Source organism: Neopelma chrysocephalum, unplaced genomic scaffold (genome assembly GCF_003984885.1).
Source record: "Neopelma chrysocephalum unplaced genomic scaffold, ASM398488v2 Primary Assembly neopelma1_72, whole genome shotgun sequence".
In the NCBI taxonomy this organism is placed as follows: Eukaryota; Metazoa; Chordata; class Aves; order Passeriformes; family Pipridae; genus Neopelma; species Neopelma chrysocephalum.
The window spans coordinates 10,421,951-10,442,303 of NW_020897732.1; the positions used below are offsets into that span (position 1 = coordinate 10,421,951).

At 38.7% G+C, this 20,353-nt stretch overlaps 1 protein-coding gene across 3 annotated transcripts in view; it reads left to right on the forward strand.

Moving 5' to 3' along the window:
* The window catches only part of XYLB (xylulokinase), an 88,694-nt gene that overhangs the window by 21,136 nt on the left and 47,205 nt on the right, over positions 1-20,353 (forward strand). For all 3 annotated transcript variants that reach the window (XM_027686959.1, XM_027686958.1, XM_027686957.1), the window contains exons 9-15: positions 694-812; positions 1,982-2,063; positions 3,075-3,115; positions 3,525-3,640; positions 5,697-5,812; positions 8,167-8,240; positions 9,635-9,731. In XM_027686959.1, the coding sequence (XP_027542760.1) occupies positions 694-812; positions 1,982-2,063; positions 3,075-3,115; positions 3,525-3,640; positions 5,697-5,812; positions 8,167-8,240; positions 9,635-9,731 (645 nt within the window). The remainder of the gene's footprint in view (positions 1-693; positions 813-1,981; positions 2,064-3,074; positions 3,116-3,524; positions 3,641-5,696; positions 5,813-8,166; positions 8,241-9,634; positions 9,732-20,353) is intronic.

Here is a 20,353-nt window from a genome sequence, read left to right on the forward strand (position 1 = left end):
CGGTTATTTAGGTTGTAAGGTTGCCCGCTTGCAGGTGTTGCAGTTTTCAGCTGGGCTGTTCAGCATTTCTGAAAATCATGACTTTGGCATTCAAAACTGGACTTTCCAAACTAACCTCAGAATTAGAGGCTATGCTTGAAAATTTGTCCTCATGCATTTTTTTTACTTCTAAGCTCTTTTTTTGTCATCTCTAAAGAGGGAAACATCGATATGGAGGAAGATTAGTTAGCCTGGATTTAGATGCTTACAGGATTCTCTACTCAAAGGTAGGAGTAGTGTAAAGCCATCCCAACCAGGGAAGGATTTCTTCACTGTTAGGTCTCAGGTGAGCACAACATGCCTTCAAGTCACAGTGCTGCATCATCTTTAGTTAATTGCGGTGAAGTCTTTATCTAAGGTGGATGATTTGAGGAGCAGTTGATGAGGAGACATAATTATTTTTTTTTTACTCTTAATTTAGGAATAACTGAATTGTCTAGTGCATTGTGCATCAGGGAAGCATTTTCTGCTACTTTTCCAGGTGAAAGCTCTCCAGAGGCTGAATTATCAGTATCCTTTCTGCTTAGAAGAGCTGAAACCATTCTCTTTGAATGTAAAATATACATCTGTAAATTTTCTGTTGGCAGAGTTTTCTGATACTGTGCTGTCTTTTTGTTTAATCCTGTACACTTCCTGTTTTGGTCTGTCTTGTAGGTTCTGGTATGAACTTGCTGCAGATCTGGGAAAAAGTGTGGTCAAAGTCCTGCCTTGATGCTTGTGCACCTGGATTAGAGGAGAGACTAGGATGCCCTGTACCATCCCATTCAGTCCTGGTATGTGCCTGTCTAGACGAGTTGGAAGCAACAACTGGGGCATTGTGCTGAGAGCTGAGCTAAAAACATTTCTTGAAGTGTATTTGTGTGTGCACAGAGACACAATGCACGCACAGCTATCCTCAGAGCAAAGCTTCTTGATTTCATATTTCCAGGTGTGTTGTGAATGTGTCTTCCAGAGCATACATGGAAACCATTAGCTGGCATCCACCATAGCTTTGATGTCTTTGGATTCTTGCATGCCCTGGGCTATGATGAGAGAATTTTTGGTTTATGCTCCAATGATGAGAATCTTTGGAGTTCCCTCCCATGCCCACAAGCACCTGGTCACTGCAGAACTGTGCATGGATATTTATTACTGCAGAAACAAAACCCCAACATTTGCATTTCCTGACAGAGACCTTGTTTTAAACAGTTTGTAGAGTTAATGAGGTAATCTTTGTGAATAATTTTGGATATTTAAAGCTCCTCAGTTCGTGTAGCATAATGGTGAAATCAAATCAAGCCTCATGTCTCCTAGACTAAATGAGTTTAGTCTTACTACCCAGCACATGTAAAACAGCATAGATACCCATCACCTGATCCCTCTGCATTCAGTGCTGATCTGTAAAGGAGAGGAAGATATAAGAAATCATTATAGATGTCCTTGTACATATAGTTTTCTTCTCCTGACTTTTCTCTATGACTTTTATGGCTATCAAATATGGCTTAAAAGAAAACAGTTCTTGACCTCTAAAATAACAGGGGTCATATTCCAGCATTTTATGCTGTGATGTATATTAATGTTGTGTTTCCTCTTATGTTTGCATTGAATTTCTAATTTCTATGTATTAATATTCATGTATATGTGCAGAACAGATAGGTGTGTTTATGTTACTTGATGTGAATAACTGGAGAAAACCCCAAGCTAAAATGCTGCTATTTACTAGCCTATTTCAATATCTAATCTGAGACTATTTCTGTATGGTTCTCAACAACAACAAAAAAGTGAGTTAAAATTTTTTTTAATATTAATTTATACCTGAAATGCACAAAATTATTATTGTAGCTGCTTGTTTGTTTGGGGTTTTTTTCGGGTCTATGTTGTAACACATTATGTCATACATTCCAAGATAATATTCCAATTTTTTTGAGCTTTTTCTCCTCTCTTTCTTTCTTTCTTTCCTTAGGGGACCATTTCTCCATATTATAGTCAGCGTTATGGGTTTAGCCCAGACTGTAAAATAGTAGCATTTACAGGAGACAATCCAGGTGAGATGATTAACAGTGTAAAATTCAGTGAATATGGTTATGTATGTACTAAAATTCTAAATCAATCTCACTCATTCTTAGATGCTCCCTATACAATGAAAGAATATTATGTTTATCAGCATTAATTCTTCTTTCCAGCACCCTTCCATCACTGGTTCATCTGAGATGGAGACATCTTGGATGAGCTGTGTATGACAAATTAAGTCTCTTTTACCAAGTAATCAGGGATGAATTCATTTGCCTCTTGATAACTTCAGTTTTTGTTTGCCTGCCCCTAAGAAACTATCCTTAGGATGAACTGCCAACGGTTTAGCTTAGAAAATATGAATTAAATCCATTGTATCTTTTCCAGCTAAAAGGTGGAGATGGATCTCATTGTCTTTGAGAGTTAAAGCTGTCCTTTTGTCAGATTGATAGTTCTCAGTACAAAGGAAGGTAGTAATTTAGGGTCAGTTTTTTTAATCCTGGAAACTGTTTCAGTGTAGAGCAAATTTTTCTGTTTCTCAAGACTGTGAAAATAAAATACCTATATTACAGCAGCATATGGAGGTCTGAATCATGATGGAGGCTTCATCATGATATTTTTTACATTCATATTCTGGGAGTTGGGTAAACTGCATTTCCCAAAAGTCCAATTTTTTCTTCTAGAGATTCAAATCCAGCTTAGTCCAATAAATATGTGAGTAGTCTGATGGAAGTGGGAGTGTTTCTCCTTTAAAGTGTGCTTTTAATCAAGGGTCCACTCTATTTTAAACCTGAATACATAAACCATTAGATAATCATGCAGTTCTACAGTCTTTTGTCTTGAGCATTTTGATTTTGTTAAAAGTCCCTCCCTCACCCAAATGCTTTGCCCATCTTTTATGATGTATAGGCCAAGGCCATTGGGAGCATGTTTGCCATTTATATTGAACTTTGGGATGGTGAATCCAATGTATTATGACCTCTCATATAATGGGCTTAACTGAGACAAAGAACTACCTTTTTATCTGGTATTTTTTTTGCTTTCAGCATCATTGGCAGGGATGAGACTTCAAGAAGGAGATATTGCAGTAAGTCAAAACATACTCCTGAAAGCTGCCCATATCCTCTAATACTTGAAATACATGAAATGTAAATAGTTGTAGGTTATCAGTTAAATATACCTGCTAGTGTTGATTTTCTGTTTATTGGATTTGCACTTGTTTCATTTCTATTAATCTGTAAGCTGCCTGAAAGATTTTAAGTAAACTCTTGTGACTGTTTTTAACTAATGCTCCATTAAAACCTAAGTCTCCATCTAGTATGTATTTCACTGGCATGACAGCCTAAGTCAGAGCTAGCTTCGACACGAATCCAATTGACTTAATGTGTAATTTAAAAACAATTAGTGGTAATAACAAATGGTTTTAATTTAATTTCTGTATTGCTTTCCATGCACATTGTGATAACGCTTCAATTACTTTTTTTTTCCCCCTCCAGATTAGCCTTGGCACAAGTGACACACTGTTTCTGTGGATCCAAGAGCCAACTCCTGCCCTAGAAGGCCATATCCTCTGCAATCCTGTTGATTCTCAAACATATATGGCACTTTTATGGTAATACCGTTTGTTTTTTTGTACGTCTGGGATCAATAGCATGTATTTCCTTCTCTGTGTTAGTGTTTTTTATTTCTTCTGAAAAATGATAATGAATAGAACATTCAGCATTCTCTACGGTATATGGCAATCTACTGCTGAAAAATTTCCATCAACATTATAGCATCCCTATTGTTTAATTTGAGTAACTGAAACTGCAGAGTTGTGGAGGATAAATTCTCATGGCAATAAAAAGCTGAAATTATTTTTGCGTATACGTAGAACCAGTTCACCGTGAAACTCAGGTACTACATTTAATGTGCAGGAATAACAAATCTTCTGAAACAGAATGTGAAATGTGTGAAGCTTGACCAGGCTGTATAACTTCTGTGCTCTTCTAGTGGTCCAGGTGGGACATAAATGGAGTAGGTGAAGGTTCCCCTTCCAGAGAGGAGTATGATCAGTGCTGCTCAGGGATGTGTTAGACTGTGCATGAGGAAAATAGCGAGGTCTCAAGTAATCCAGCTGAGAGAATGATCCTCGTGGCAGCTCTTGGCTGCTGTGATCTGGGAGTTGTTTGGCCTCTCTCCAGTCAAGTAGGTGGAAATGTGGCCTGAAGCTATGTGTGCCCTCACTGAGTCACTATATTCCGGAGTAAAACTTCCAAACCAGGTCATAGTGTTTAGGCAAATATTTTCCAGTAATACGCAGGTAAATTTTGTGTCTAAATCCCCTGGATTGTAGATGCTTGTAGCTCAAAACTTCAACAAAGATCAAGTTTGCCTTTGAGCTGTAGTGTTGAGTCTTACCTGTGCAGTAGTAGATGACAGTGGGAACAGTGTCCATGACATTGAATTCAAAATCATGATGTTGACTGCAAGATACTCAGTTTCATAGTGTGATTTCCCAGCAGGTTTTGTTTTGTTTTGTTTTGTTTTGGATTTGTTTGTTTGTTTTTTAATTTACATTTGAGTTTCTTTTTTACCCAATATATTCCCTACTTTTCCTGTGCAGCAGAGCTATACAAACAACCTGCTTGTAACAGGAAAGGAGATATTGAAGCATTTTTCTGAATAACTGTTACACTGCTGTTCTTCACTGCAGCTTAACGTGGTTTGGTGGAGTTGGCAGTGCTGAGTTAATGGCTTCTGTTCCTCCTGTCTACTAATTTCCTACCTGACAGTTTCCTTTTTGCACCAATGCCCCTTTATTTCTAGAATATTTGAGTTAATAGGGGACCCTTAGTAAAAGAAGAGCTCCTGAGCTACCAGGCAGAGTATTTATATAGAAAACTCAAGTAACTTCAGCTGGTGCTACTGAGCAAGTTCAATAATTTCCTTGCTCTCATTTTGGGTATTTCTGTGCCTCTTCTTCTGAGTTTGTCTGATAACTCTATGTTGGAGAGTATTCAAACTGCCTTCCCCTGGGTATGAGTCCAACGCTGCAGTATTTTGCAGGAGTGTGATATTCACAAAGAAAGTGACTGTATAAAGGATGCAAAGACCATAAACACTGAAGAGATGCATATTTTACTGTATGATTTGTTTACTGGCTCTAGACCACAGCCTGCAGATGCAGCTGTTGTGCCCTTCCTTTGCCAGATCCTGGCACAGAGCTGGACCTCGTAAGTCTCGTTGGACCCAAGCTGGTTCCATACTGGTACCATGTTCCTGAAATAATAAATGCAATATAGAGACACTCTTTCTGCTCCTTGCAGAGCCATCTCAGAGTGAGCTTTTGAGCGTGGTGTCAGAGTACTTCTCTGAGGAGAAGTTTCAGCTGTTAAGAGCTAGGCTGGGTTTAGCATGACCTGCCAGACTGAGTCTAAGCTCATTCAGTGGAGATATGTATACCAGCATCTCTGCATTGTGTTCCTCAGCATGTCCTGTGATATTTGTTTTCTCTCTTATCTCATTTTCTCCCTCTCCTTCCATAATGAAGTGATTGTATCTTTTAACTTGGCCACCTTTATTCAGGTGATAATCTAGATACCAATATCGAGTAAAGGAACAAAATGCTTTAAAAATCTGGAGCCAAATGTTTTGGAAAATACATACGGTATGTTTGTGTGTTTCAGTTTTAAGAATGGTTCTCTGATGAGAGAGAGGATCAGAGAGGACTGTGCTTCAGGCTCCTGGGATGAATTCTCCAAAGCCTTATCATCAACTGTTGCTGGAAACAATGGAAACTTGGGTATGGGCCTTAGCAGGTCTGGGAGTTTGAGGGTTTGCTTAGACACATACTTGAGTGGTGTTGTACCTACTTTTTACTGATGATAAAGGCTGAGAATTAAGTTGACTAGAGCAAGGGAAATTCGTAATGTGTACTTAGAAATGCTGTATTGACAGCCTAAATGTCATAATAGTGTTTTCCTTCAATATTTACTAAATAAGAAAATTGTATTTATGGAACTTTTTTGGTCATTGAAAGGGTGTTAGTAACATCTTAGCTGTAGAATATTTAAAACTACTAATTTCTGAATGAGGTTCTCTTTAAAGTTTGTTTCTTTTTCTGAAGACTCAAACCAAGTGAATTAAGTAGCTCCATGTTATTTCTTTCTCAGTCAAAACTCTAGAATTTTGTTCATGCATATTGAAAAAGCAGTGATGTCAAGGGATACCCACATTTCCTCCGTTTTCCCCAGTGTATGTCACAGAGTCATTTTATCCCTGTTTTTCCCCTTGTTTTGGTAAGGGAGTGAAATGAAACAAAATTATGATAATGGAAATATTTTTAAAATACTAATAAACCCATGGATTTGAAGTTTTGCATTATTTTCTTTCCTACAGTTTAACATTTTACAAGTCTATTATATAGCTCTGGAATAAGCTATTGAAAGGTGAGCACGTGTGTAATCAAGATTATAATTAACCATTGCAGAGCAGGATTTGAAATCATCACCATCATCCTAGGTGTGAATTGATATGAGTAAAATTAATGTAAAAACTGTAGGTAGTAAAGTTTTTAAATGTAGATGTTTAAGCTATAGAAGACTTTCACTCCTTAGAAGAGTGAATTTATGGGACAGCCTCTTGACACTGTGTGATTAGATTTTTCATTTTTAGAAGCTCTGTTATGTTGTCTGTCAAATCTGATCTCTGTGGGGTTTTAAAATGACCAGGAATCTGTTTTCACTAGAAGACAAATCAATTCAGGTGTTTTAGAAAATGGGAAGAAATTATTCTAAAATCCCAAAGTCAGCCAATTTAGACAGTATTAAAAAAATTGCAAGTTGATGAAAATATTGTTACTGATATCAAGGATACCAGGACAGGGCCTTAAAATTTTAAAATATGTGTTACAGTATTTTCACTTGGATCCTCTCTAAATGCTCTATAAAATGGGTGTTTCATGGAAGTCATCCCCAATAACCTGTATGCTAGAATAGCCCCTGAGTATATATGTAAAAATGCAGCAATCTCCATAATTTGAGTGCCTGGGGGAATCAGAGCTAAGGTGTAACTGGTTATACACCCACCCTTTTGTCCCTTGTTACCTGCACTCCCTGCTGTGTGAGGAGATGCCTCTGCAGAGGTTTGGGAGTCAGAAAGGAAATTTTGGGATGTACATCCCTTGACAGGGCCTGCAGGTCTTTAACACAGAGTGTTGCTTACTGACAAGTTTTCAGAATGTTTGGACAAAAAGGTTATGTGTGTTGAAGCACAGAATTATTTTTTGGTGGGTTTTTTGCCTAATAATCAGAGAGCTGGTAGGGCAGCACAGTCTCGTTCCAAGGTCTGCATCTTAGAAACTCTCCTCAGTTTATTAGCTATTCTCTTCAGTTTTTCTGTCCTCATTTTTTTTTTTTGGTCTCCTGTCTTGAATATCTTTTCTTACCAGCACTTCTTGCCATTAACACAAAAGAAATCTCTTTCACAGTTTTTTCTGGTTGCCTACAAAGCATTGCTGCATTTCTTCAGGTCTCATCAAAACTATTCAGAGACCAGCTCTGCTTCTTGACTTAAAATATCTCATGTTCTCTAATAAGCTCATGAAACCTAATCCAGTATATGAAGTGTTCCAATATTCCTGTACTCTTCTTGTTAACTTGCCATTTTTTCTGTGTGTTTTTTTTCCTTCTTTCGCCCTTGCATGTGACCTACTCAGACTATTTCTAGTATGTGTTATGTATTATCTATGTTTACTTGCATGTGTGCATGTTCTGGTGGATGTGTCCTCTTTTGTGGGCTTGGTGTTTATTACACTGTTGGGATGCCTAGAGCCAGACGTGCTGAAGACCCACATTTTGTAAACTGAAAGAATCATAGAATATTCTGAGCTGGAAGAGACTGACGGGCATCTTTGAAGTCCAGCTCCTGGCTCTGCACTGGAGAGCCCCAAGAATTACACCATGTGCCGCAGAGAGTTGTTAAGAAGTTAAAGCTGATAAATGTGTGGACTAAAATTAATAAAGAAACAGGCTCTGTGGTGATTCAAATGTCCAAATCCATGATAAACACTTACTATCACTTTAGTTGTGTGCAGAAATAATATTCCAACTTTGGGCTGGGAGCAAACATGACACTCTTTAATGTTCCTTGGTGCAGGTTTCTACTTTGATGTGATGGAAATTACTCCTGAAGCAGTTGGGATTCACAGATTCAACAGAGACAACCAAAAGGTAGTAATAATCTATTTAATATCTCAAACCTTGAAGGAGTGATGTCAAGGTTACAAATCTTTGCCATTGTCTTCCCCCCCCCTTCTGTCTGAGATACTTGTTGCCAGTTATTGATGCAAGTCCCTGGGATGATTTTTACAAGGAAGTATTTGGTCTGTAGCTTAAGAGTATCTACAGTGCAATGTCTGAACTAGAACTTAAATGGTATTTTTTTTATAAAATATTTTCTTTACTGGAAAACATGGATTTACTGAAACCAACACTGTCTTTGAAACAGGATTAACTTCAAGCTTATTGAGAGCTTAGTGCACGTACATGACTTGGTCCTTGTCTTCTAAATTTCATGAAGCACAGATAAGAATGTGTTGAAACTTTGGGCTATAATATTTTGTCTTTTATCTTGCTCTAAATGTGTATGTAAACTAAAGACATCATTTTGCTGTCCTGTACGTCTTGGACTAACCTACAAGCCACATAGTGGTATGCAAGTAAACACAGGCTCAAATCCAAGTGGAATAAAATAGAAATTAAGTTATGGAAAATTCTTGTTTTTCTTTTTTTTTTTATTTTTTTTTTTTTTTATTTTATTTTTTTCTTTTTCTTTTGTGGAATGGATGTTTTTTGATGTCTGGCTTTCTGGGTGATACTGCAACCCAAGAGATGTCTTTGATCAATCATGACTCCCAGTCGATTAGACCTCACGTAGGTGAACAGAGATTGATACAATCTTGTGTTTGCAGTGTAGCACTAGTCTCATAAGTGTTTGCCATTAACTGAATGCTTAATCACTTCTAGCTGTTATACAGATGTAGGCACTTACTGTAGTGCATGGAAAAACTCAACTTCTTGTGAAATATTCCTTGCATTTGTTTGTAGTTCAATATTTTCCAGCTTCTTTTGCCTTTCTCGTATTCTGGTTGACAAAAGGACAGGAAAAATGTTATATATAGAAACTAAATAAATTAATGAAAAGATTACATGGTTTCACTTCAGTGCAGGCAGAAATATATTTAAACTTCTGTGACATTGCTTAATGCATCTGAATTTTATCTACTTGCTTTAATTTTATATTTTTGAGATATTGATTCTTAAGCAGCCCTTGGTGCTGGGAAATGCACAGAGAAGGGTTTACAACTTGCCATAGAACCTCTTCCCCTTGTGCATCGATTTCAAGTTTGATGGATTTCCCAACAGCACCAAGGATATGGGTTGGGTTCTCTGTCGTGAGTCTTTAGGTCCATCTTGTGTGTATGGGTGAAGAACTGGGGCCTAGATGGAAGAAGACCTCAGGGTGAAGACAAGGATAATCAACTTTAAATCTGTCCTGTGTTTTTAACCACTCTCCAGCTTGGCTGGGCAAGGTGTTAACTTGATGCATTCCCTCTTTGATGCAGGTTTCAGGCTTTCCAAAGGAAGTGGAAATACGAGCGTTGATTGAAGGGCAGTTCATGGCCAAGAGGATTCATGCTGAAAAGCTGGGGTATAAAGTCTGTAAGTGTGATGAGCAGCTGCAGAACTAATGGCACTAGAGACCAAACACAAAGGTGGGAGCCCCCGGCAGTAATCTCAGTGTTGCGATTCTTGTCCTGCCTGATGGATACAGAAACTGGTGTGAATTCTCAATTAGTCTCTTGGAAAAATTATTGATGGTGTGTTGGGTGCAAGGTTTTGCAGGTGTTAACTTTAGCAGAACCAGTGGTTTAACTTTGAGATGACTTCTTTTTCAAGTATTCTTACTGTCTTGTTGTTTCTGAGCTGCATTGGGAATTTTTAAATAAGAGTTTGGGCTTTGGTAGCTTGTTAAGGGAAAGGAAGACCAGCCTTCTGCCTAAAGCACAAGACTAGCTCAGAAAATCTGAAATCTCTGTTCAGTTCCTGGATCTTCCATAAGCTGGTCACTTACCTCATTACCTCAGTTTTCTATTAATAAAGCAGAAGCCCTTTCCTTGTCTTGTGATTTAGAAAAGAATAGACCCTGCTTCCTAGAATTTATGATATGAATAGGTTTTAGCACATTGGAACAACAAAATCAGCCAGTGTTTTACCTATAGAAGTGGGACCAGATCATTACTAACTGTACAGTTTTGCAAAAAGAATACAGTCAAGTCTGTAAGATGTTTTATTGGTGTTTCCTGTCAGTGTGTCAGCCAGTGCCATCTTAAAATTACTGAGTTAATTAATCTGGAGGGTTTTTAATCAATGTTTCATTTTTAAAAATCATATTATTTTTATTTACATCCTGACCTCCTCCTTCACAAGCCATTGCTTGACTCCTACCTCCAGGCTTTTATCAATAATCATGAAGGATAGGATTTTTTTATTGCTTATTTTTAAGAGAGAACTCCAGGAGCTGAAAGTTGAGAAAATATAGAGATACTGGAACAAATCACAAGGCTTGACAACACCACCTCATAAATTTACGCTGTAAAGGTTTTCCTGTTATATATTTTCTTATATACTTGAAACTGTATTTATTTGGGGAGGTTATTTATGGAGACAGGCAGAGTTTCAAATAGATCGTGTTTAAAATACCTGTTTATCCTTCATTCTTAGATTCTGCTGCACCAAAATCTTGGCTTATATAGCCTAGAAAGCTCATGGCTGAAGAGGACACCTCTGCACTCTGTAAATGTCAGGGGTTGGACAAGCACTAGAGTGTGAGAAGAACTATTTAAGATATCAGACAACTCTGACACAGAAACAAATGAGGAGAAATTATCTGTAAATACATTTAGGCTGAGAAGGACAGCCAAAAATCTAACTAGTTTTAGGATGTGGCTTAATAAGCTTTTAAGAACTCTTCATTAATACTTCTTTAAAATGCTGTAGATGCCTACAGTAAAAAGGAGATAAGTGTGATTGGATTATGTTCCTGTAGATTCCTTGGAATAGTTTATGCTTTTGTTTTGCTGCATCCCTAGGGTTTTTTAGCTATTTGGTAACTTAACAGATGAGTTGCTTTAAAAAAGAACTGCTGTACATAGTGTAGGCTGCGTGCATCTCCCACTTCTCCTTAGTGGTATTATTTAAATGTCATACTCTGTTATTTGTGTAGTGATGGCAGGCTCACATCTGCATTTGTTGTGTGACAGCTCTGAAAACAGGGTGTGTTCAGAATGTGTTTCAGGGTATGGATGAGCATTGTGGGAATTACTCTGGCATTGCTAGACTTTCTCTTGTTTAATAGCCGTGTTTTTCAGGCTGTTTTTTTTTCCCTTTTAATGTGATTTAAAAGCTTATTTACTTTTTGGATGAAATACACCGTCAGGACCCTTGTGTTTATTCAATTCCTTTTAGGCCTTGCCTACATGGGGAATTTACTTTGATATTTCCAGGAATCAAGCTGATTTACATTCGGAAATATAATCACAGAAGTGTAAATCTTGGATTTTTTTTTTTGTTGCTCTTGTTTACACCAGTGAGAGAACACAGTAATAACTTCTCACAAGATCTGGAAAGTTGTATGATGACACCCCTTAAATTGATCTGTAACAGAAATGTGCGTGACATGGTCAGTCACAACAAATGCCTTGCTGTGGTGCCTTGAGATTTGTGTGGTGCATATGAGTCAGAAACCTGGCTAAGAATTTCCCCAGCTCTGGCACCAAGGTGCTGGAAAAATGATTTTGGCAGCCATGAACCTGCCTCTCTGTTCTTGGGCCAAATGCAGTTTGGATGACTGTAATCAGAAAAGCAACAGTGTACGTGAGAGAGAATTGTTGTAAAAATAAATAAATAAAAATCTGACGTGTAGAGTTCTTGGTTATGCACTGTGAACAGGACAAACATTAGATAATCCGTTAGAATTTGCTTTCAGTTAATGAATGTATTATCTTGCTGGGAGCAGTATTTTGAATCCTCAGTCTCACTAGTGCTGTGGGAAGAGGTGCAATGATGCTGAAAGAGCCTTTCATAGGTGAGGTTTTGGTCCCAGTTGGACGGGTCTGGTACATTATAGATCTTATGTAAATTACAAATAATAGTTTAAAATACCCCTTGAAACAGCTCTTCAGGTGCTGTTTGTGCTGCCTGCAGGCCTGTGCTTGGGTTTCAGTGCGGCCCCGGTGCCAGTAGAGGGCAGGGGATTCTGTCTCATGATTTTTGTCTTTGAGGCTGGGATGTGTGTGTCAGCCTTGTTTTGAAAATGGCACAGAGTCACCAGATGATCCTTAGTAGAAAGGTTAAACCTTACATTAATTGTGATTTAAGGCTTTTAAAAGTGTGTGTCACTCTGTTCTAATTGCTCTAATCTTTCTCAATCAGATTTCAGGGGAAATCATTCAGTAACACCCTGTATCCTGTTTTGCTTATGTGCTTAAGAGGCGGACTGAGTGTTGAATCTAGAAACAAACAAGTGAAGTTTGGTCTGTCCCTGTTGTTTACATCCTCCCATTCAGCGATTCATGCAGATAAGGTGAAGTTTTGCTGTTCTGCCTTTATTTTCCTGAATTTTGATGGTATCACAAACACCTTCTGTTTTGTCACTTCCTTTTACTCTTGCAGCCATCCCTGTTTGAAAGCTGAACTGTCAACAGGAGTTTAGAGGCTGGACATACAGCCACGCTTGCTGCATGGTTTGGGGACTCTCTGAAGTCAAAACCATGGTAACTTTGTAGAGAAATGACAGTGTCTGCAGCTCAGTGACACAGGTGATCACAGCAGCCATAAAGCTGTCAGTGGTATAGACTGATCTGGCAGTATATACTTTAATAATCTTGACAATCACTTCAGAGTTGCTTCTATTCCTGACCAAGCAATCCTAAAGTTCACCCTAAAATTGACTGACTAGAGAATGTTGCAGCGGTCCTTGCTTGGACCTTGTGAATCTGTCCTGGTGAAGACTAAAAACCTGATTATTTTTGGGAGCAAAATCTATTCTCCTCTCTACTAAAAGGTGAAGTAAGTACTGTCTTGATGTATGGTACGTATGCTGAAGGAAAAGAGCACACAGGTAGGGGTTCTGGTGTTGATCACATATGTAGTCAATAGATATTTAAATTATATGCTGGTATACAGTGTAGAAACCTTCATGTCATTGGTAATCTGAGCCCTAAGTCCATACATACTGAGTCGGGTGTGTGTTAGAATTGTGTTAAATAAACCTTTGTGGGACTGCAACAGCAAATAATAAATTCTGCCTTGTAGGAAAACTGATTATGTGGGATGGAGCCTCTGTTGAAGCTGTAAACTTTGGACAGGGCTTTCTGCTTTCATGTTGCTGTGCCTGTCAGTGATTTCATAGTACTCCAGTTGCCCAATATGTTGTTCTGTCACATTTATACCTTTAGAAATCTTATTCTGCCATGTAACTGTCATCAGCAGGGGCAGGTGGATAGAAGGTGCCACATTTTACAAGTCAGGCTTTGCCCATAAAACCCTGTGTCTGTGATTATTGTGTAATTTATAGTTTCTTATGTACATAAATCCATCACTTGCAAATAATGTTGGTGCCCTGAATTCTACTGACCGTACTTGGGGCTTAAGTACTGGCTGGGGTGACACAGACATGCCTTGGCTTTGCACTGGTGTAAGAATGAGCCAATTTTTTCAATGAGGCGCATTCTTGAACAAAACAGCAATCCTGCAGTGCTTGGAAAAGAAAAGGGGAATCTCAGTGCATGCTGGGTCTGATTTCTCAGTTATTAGAGGAGGGACTTCTGTTTCTGAAGAATTCAGTCTAAGATTACGTGAGGGCAAACTGCAAGGGGACAAATTTCCCTTTTCTTCAGGTGGTGTTTTCTTCTGATGCTCTTTTCAGCAGGCTGAAGTTAGCAGTAATGTGTGGCTCTTTGTAAGCAGTCTGATGGTGTGAGGAGAGCTCAAAAAATAGAATCATGGAATCACTGAGGTTGGAAAAGGCCTCCAAGATCACCAAGTCCAACATTTGACCTAATACCCCCATGCCCACTAAACATGTCACGAAGTGCCACGTCCACTTGTTTTTTGAACACTTCCAGGGATGGTGGCTCCACGGCTTCCCTGGGTGGCCTGTTCCAGAATATCAATTAGTGCAATATGGAGCAGTTGTGTTTCATCCTTCATATTGTCACATGGAGGCACAGAAACCTGAAGGCAAGATGTGAGACTGTCACTTCTCAGCAAAGTGTTGGCACATTGGAGGATGAAGTGGCTCTCCAGTTTGGCAAGGCTGGATGCCACTGGTCCTCAGGATGATCCAGGGATGCCTTTGTGTCAGGCTATGAGGCAGGCTTTTATGTTGGTGGTTGTCTTTGGCTGACTGGCTTTTATGATTGTAGTCTCCAAAACTCTTAGGAATTTCGGGAACGTGGGAATACTTGTTCTGTCAGTCGCTTTTGCCTTCCCTGCTAAGCATGTTTCTACTCCAGTTGTAGCAGTGTTTTGGCTGAAATGAGGAACATTGGGAGTGAGGCCATTTTGTAGCTGCATACAGATTAAATTGATGTTTATGCCCTGCGGGATTTAAATTTCTTAGAGAAATCAATACTAAAATGTTGTGTTGGCTTCGTGCTTGTCTCTTGCTGTTTGCTGCCAAGAGTGCTGATGGTGTTTCAGCAGCACGAGGGCAACGGCTTTGTTACGGGCCTTTTGCTTCAGCGAGTGAAAACAGTTTAAAAATGATTAGAGGACAGTGCCCCTGATGGGAGGCTGAAGTTTTTTGTTTGAAACAATAGTGAATAGTGGTAACAGTCGGATTGGAATGTGAATAGATGTGGGGCAGAGTGTACTGTTTGATGTGCAGTGCGAACAGACCATACATATGCCTTGCCATCAGATCTTTAATCTATATTTTTGAGGGAGGAGTGTTGGCTCAAGAAGTACTTTGAAATTCATCAGAGGCAGGATCTTCCTCCCAGATAAGCCAGTCATTCTGCTGGAGAGGATATTTGTATTTTCTGATGAAATTTCTGGCTGATAAGAGTGCCAGTGTGAGACGGGCAATACCTTGCCAAGAACTTGACTGTGTGCCCTCTTATTTTCCACAGAGCATCAGACTTTTATCACGTAGCTGAGCCTTCTAGGCACGATCAAGCAAGGCTTGGTTTTAAGCCAGTGATCTGAAGTAAAAGGTTGGTTAGCTCATTACCAATTCCCTGACCAAGTATTTTACAAAAAAAGGGCTTTTTCATTATTATTTGGCTCAGGAGGATAAAGTATTAGTTTAACTAATTTTTTAAAGGATTAGATAAAATGTCTCTGAAGGAAATGACCTCATGTGCTATAAGGAAGCTGCTTACGTGCTCTAGAATTTTTCATGCAGTGGCTATTGTCTTGCTTTTATTTTGTTTTATTGTTGTCATACATATACAGGAAACACAATGAAGACAGAAAATCTGAAGAGTTAATAAAAAGATTGGAAAGGGTACTATCTGTCTTTCTTTTCTGACACAATGATAAAATGTTGTCATTGTTTGAACAATTGCTTTTAATGTTTGGTCAGCAAAAGACCAAGTATGTAAATGGTTCAATTCCTGTGCCCTGATGTTAGGAGAGATTGTTTATGATTGTGTCAGTGGATGTACTGTTGAAGCAGAATTCAGAAAAATAGTCAAGCTGTCAGTTTGCTGGTTTTGTTAGAGCTTTGTGGATCTCTGGAAGCTGGGGACTTGGAGATCAGTTGGGCTATCTACTAAATCTCCTTTTATTGCTTGTTTTTTGAGACTGATCTACAGTTTTAAATCCAATTAGATTAGCAAGGGAATGACATGACTGCAGTCTATAAGTACCTTCTTGGGGAAAGGAAACTTGATAGTATAGGACTCCTGAGCCTTACAGACAGAAACATTATGGTTCAATAACTGGAAGCTGAAAGCAGGCAAGCCTCAAATGACAAGCAAGGTGCAGATTTTTAACAGAAACTGAAATCAAACAGTGCAGCAATTGACAATGGTGTAGTGAATTCTTTAGCACTGGCTGTTTTAAGAACGAGATTTATTTTTTTTTTCCCCTAAACCCAGGTGCTGTGGTCTAAAGAGATCTATTTATGTAATAGAAAGGTGAGTTCAAAAGATGAGAGTGGTCCATTCCATCTTGGACACGTGGGAATCTTTAAGAAATGCCATTGCTAGGAAGTTCATCTGACTCACAGCTACATACACATTGCTGTGTATTAATCATTTATCCCCATAGCAGCTGTTGTATCACTGTAGGTGATGACCTGTTTTCACTATCATTCTGCTTGTAAAATATTACATTTACCTTAGTTGACACTTAGTGAAATGCTGCATATTTAGTACTTTATATCTTTCTTTCTGTGTCTTTCTGTATTTTCATTTTAGTTGTTGAAATTTGACAAGCCTGTTAGTGAACTCTAATCAGCTCTCCCAAGATTCTCTAGTCCCTCCAGCTGTCTTTCCTTTTCTCTGGTTTAAGGTAATTCAGCCTCTTTTACACATCTCAGGTTATGCCTCACTTCTGAGCAGTGTCTCAATGCTTTCACTTGCATCAATCCACACTTGAGGATGTGAGTGTTAACAGGGGTTCTACTTGAGAGGTCATTCTTTCCCTACCTACTCTACTTGCCTGCAAATACAGTGATTTTTAGCTGTGATTCTTTGTGGCATGAAATTAGGCAAGGTGATTTTGCCTTACTTTAAAAGAGATTATTGCTTAAATTTTAAAAACAATTTTAAATATCTAAAGCTTTACTTCCATCCAGGCTTTGACTTCCAGAGGACAGCTACCCAGTGCTTACTCAAATTATCTCAAGAAAAAAATTACCAACCACCTCCCACATTTCTTGTTTAAGTAAAACCCAAGTAAAAGTTCACACCACTGTGGACAAGGGTGATTTTGCTTTCTACTTGTATAACTTTTCATTCTCTTTGAACATGAAGAATTAATTTGGGAAACTTTTTTTTTTTTTATTTCTGGCCCATGATTTTCAAGAACACACACGAAGGGTATTCTTTAAACTATAATGTTGTTTAACCTGTACATGGTGTCTAATTTATGCACTAGTAAAGGTGTGCATGGTGCATGTAAAATGACAAGTCTCAGCCCCAAGGCTTTCACAATGTCAGTTTAGTCCAAGTGTAAAGGGTGGGGAAGGATGGGAGTTCCTGAAAAATAAGCTTCAAGTGCAGTGTGTACTTCTCAAGTTCTCTCTCTGAGGTGAGTAAGAACAGAAATGTGTTTGCTTTGTGCTTGTAGGCTGGAATTTGGGATCAGTGTCAGGACTGACCTGAAGAAGAAAAATCGGTTGTGTGGAAGAGTGAGATTAGAGCATCTGTAGAATTAAGTCCCTTAATGATATAGTAGGAGACATGAAATTCCTGATCCTGGGTTCTGGACAGTGATGTAATTTTTCTCTTTGATGCTCAAAAGGTTGGACTTGACAGAGTCTTGCAGTGACCTTCAGCTTGTCAGTGCTGTAACTTTCCTAGTTGGAAAATATAGAGAATGGATGAAAGAACACAAAGAAAGTTTGCTTGAATCTGAAGTTATCTTTTTCTGACTGCAGTTAGAGTGATTGTACAGCATCAGACAAAGTAAAACTAAACTCAGGAGTACCTGCTGAGCATTGTACATCAATTACTATTCAAGTAGAAAGTGAGTTTAAAAATGGCCACTTCTCTACCACTTCTGTTGGTTTTAAAGTATTTGTATTCCTTTTGACAATATCTGAAGCTTAATACAAAATGTCAAGAAATCCCTGAAAACTGGCAATTTGAAATTAAAAATAGAAGTATGTATATACATACAAGCAAAGGATGGGCTTGTGATGGTTTTATTTTTCATAGTGTCTCAAAGTGAATTAGCTCTTTAGAGGATACCTTTACTGCAGATAACTGCACTCATCAATCTTTGTCTGAAATGTTCCTAAAGTGTGGCTTAGCTCTTAATGTTTCACCTCTGGTTGTGCCTATCTCGTTGGAGTCTTCTGAAATGCATATTTATGATACATTTTCAGAAGTTCTGGTGGATGAAAGTTCAATTAGCTCCCATTTGTAGAAATCAGCTGCATCTTTCTCAAATATAAATCTGTGGGCTTTTCTATTTCAACTTTTGCAGTAACACCAAGTGAAAGGAATGGCTGCATTCCTTTTATGAGCTGCCAGACTCTTTTATGAAGAGTTGGGCCTGTTCAGCCTTGAGAAGAGAAAAATGAGAGGGGACCTCATCAATGTGTACAAGAGTCTGAAGGGAGGGTGTCAGAGGATGGAGCCAGTTTCTTCTGCAACAGGCTGAAGATGATGTACAGGAAGTTTCGCCTGAATTTGCCTACTGTGAGGGTGACTGAGCACTGGAACAGGTTGCCCAGAGAGGCTGTGGAGTCTCCCTTACTGGAGATATTCAAAATCCATCCTGACACAGTCCTGAGTAACATGCTTGACAGAGGGGTTGGACTGGATGACCTGCAGTGGTTCCTTCCAACTTTATGTGTTCTGTGATTCTGTGAATGCTCTGTCTGAAAAATCCCACCAGAAGGTGTTCAGTGTGCACAGGCACATAATTTTGGATTCTTTCTTTGTAGAAATCAGCAATACTACCAAAGGTAACGATACTAAACAATGTGTATTCATTATAGAAGTAGTATCAAATAACAGTATTATTTTGGACAACAAATGTAGTGACTTGTAAATATGTTCAATTTTTCTAGCCTAAAGTTGGTAGCCAAAGTTTCAGTGTGCTTGCCTATCCAGCCAATGTACTCCATCACTTAGCAGCTTTCCAGGGTGTTCTTATGTCTTGTTTTCAACAGGCTGATACCACTTTAATTGCATTTCAAATATGGGCTTTGTTGGTAGAGGGCTTTGTATCCTAGAGGTATCCATGTGCTGAAGGGAAGGCTCCTGAGGGTTCTATTCCAGCACATCATTGGCTACCTTCTCTGTTTCCAGGACTGGATCACTCAGTTCCTTCCCTCTCCATTGCCGGTATCTGCTACCAAACAGGGTAGATGTCAGTATTTATCTGCACAGACCCATTTTCATGTGTACACCTCAAGAAAGCCGGAGGGTGCATTGTTACAGGTCAGCAAAATATTTCAGTCCTTTTGGTGGCCAACTTAAAACATGCAAAACAGCAGAAAATAATATCATATATTAACCTGTGTAGCAGCATCCCTGTGGGTAGCATTGGAATGAAGGTGGTCACTGGTCGGAGAGCTGGAGGGGTTTTGAAGGATATTTTCAAAAGCATTAACTCTCTTCAGTCAAGGTGCTCTTGATCTTTTTTTCTGTGTTTATTCTGGTCAAAAATGAACTTTTTGTTATTTTGAAGTGGTTCTAATTATGATGGTAATACAAATGTACAAGTGAAGAGCTGCTTGAGTAATCTCTTCAAATTAAGTGCACTTCTAGTTAAATGACTTAAGTTTACCTGCAAATGAACAGTTTTGCTGCAGAGAAAGTGATACAAAGCTCATATTGGGTACTTAATTCTGTGAACATGTGCTGAACATGAGCCTGGTGCTCACTGAGGTGAACATCTAAAACCATTGTTTTTAAGTATGACACGTTAGAATAAGAAATTGTTGGCGTATCTGTTTGAAAAGGTGGAATTGTGTTTATAAGTAAATTGCAAGTAATCAGGACTTAGTGACTCCTAGTTCATTGTTGTGTTTTAAATTCCTTTTTTATTCATTACTTGAAAGTATTAAATTCTATATTCAGTAGCTGCTCTGAGCTGCAGTTCAGGTCAGTGCCAATTTTGGGTGTTATCTAGGCTGTTACTTACAACAGTAATCACTGCAAGGCCATTCCTGTTGATTTCAGTGTTGCCATTTACATGAATAATCACGAGAACCAGGAGAGTGCAGGATTATTACCCTGATTTCCAGTCCCTGTTAGATGCTTGAAAATGAGCTTGACAGCTCCTCAGAGGCCTGGCCATTTCACCTTTCTTTGCTTCCACCAAGGGACTAAACTTTTTTGGAGTGAGCAGTTCCAATTGGGGGTGACCTCAGTTTGACTTCTTGCTTCTACCTCCTCCCTACACCCTCACATGATGGCACATCCAGATTCCCCAAATCAACTGGACAATCTGTGAGACTACAAAACCAAAAGTATCTTGAGGGCTGAGGTAGGATGTGCTATATTGTGCTTGCAAAACAAGGAAATTTTATGTATAAAAGTGACTAGTTATACACACACACTATATAAATGTGTGTGTATGTATATAATAATGCC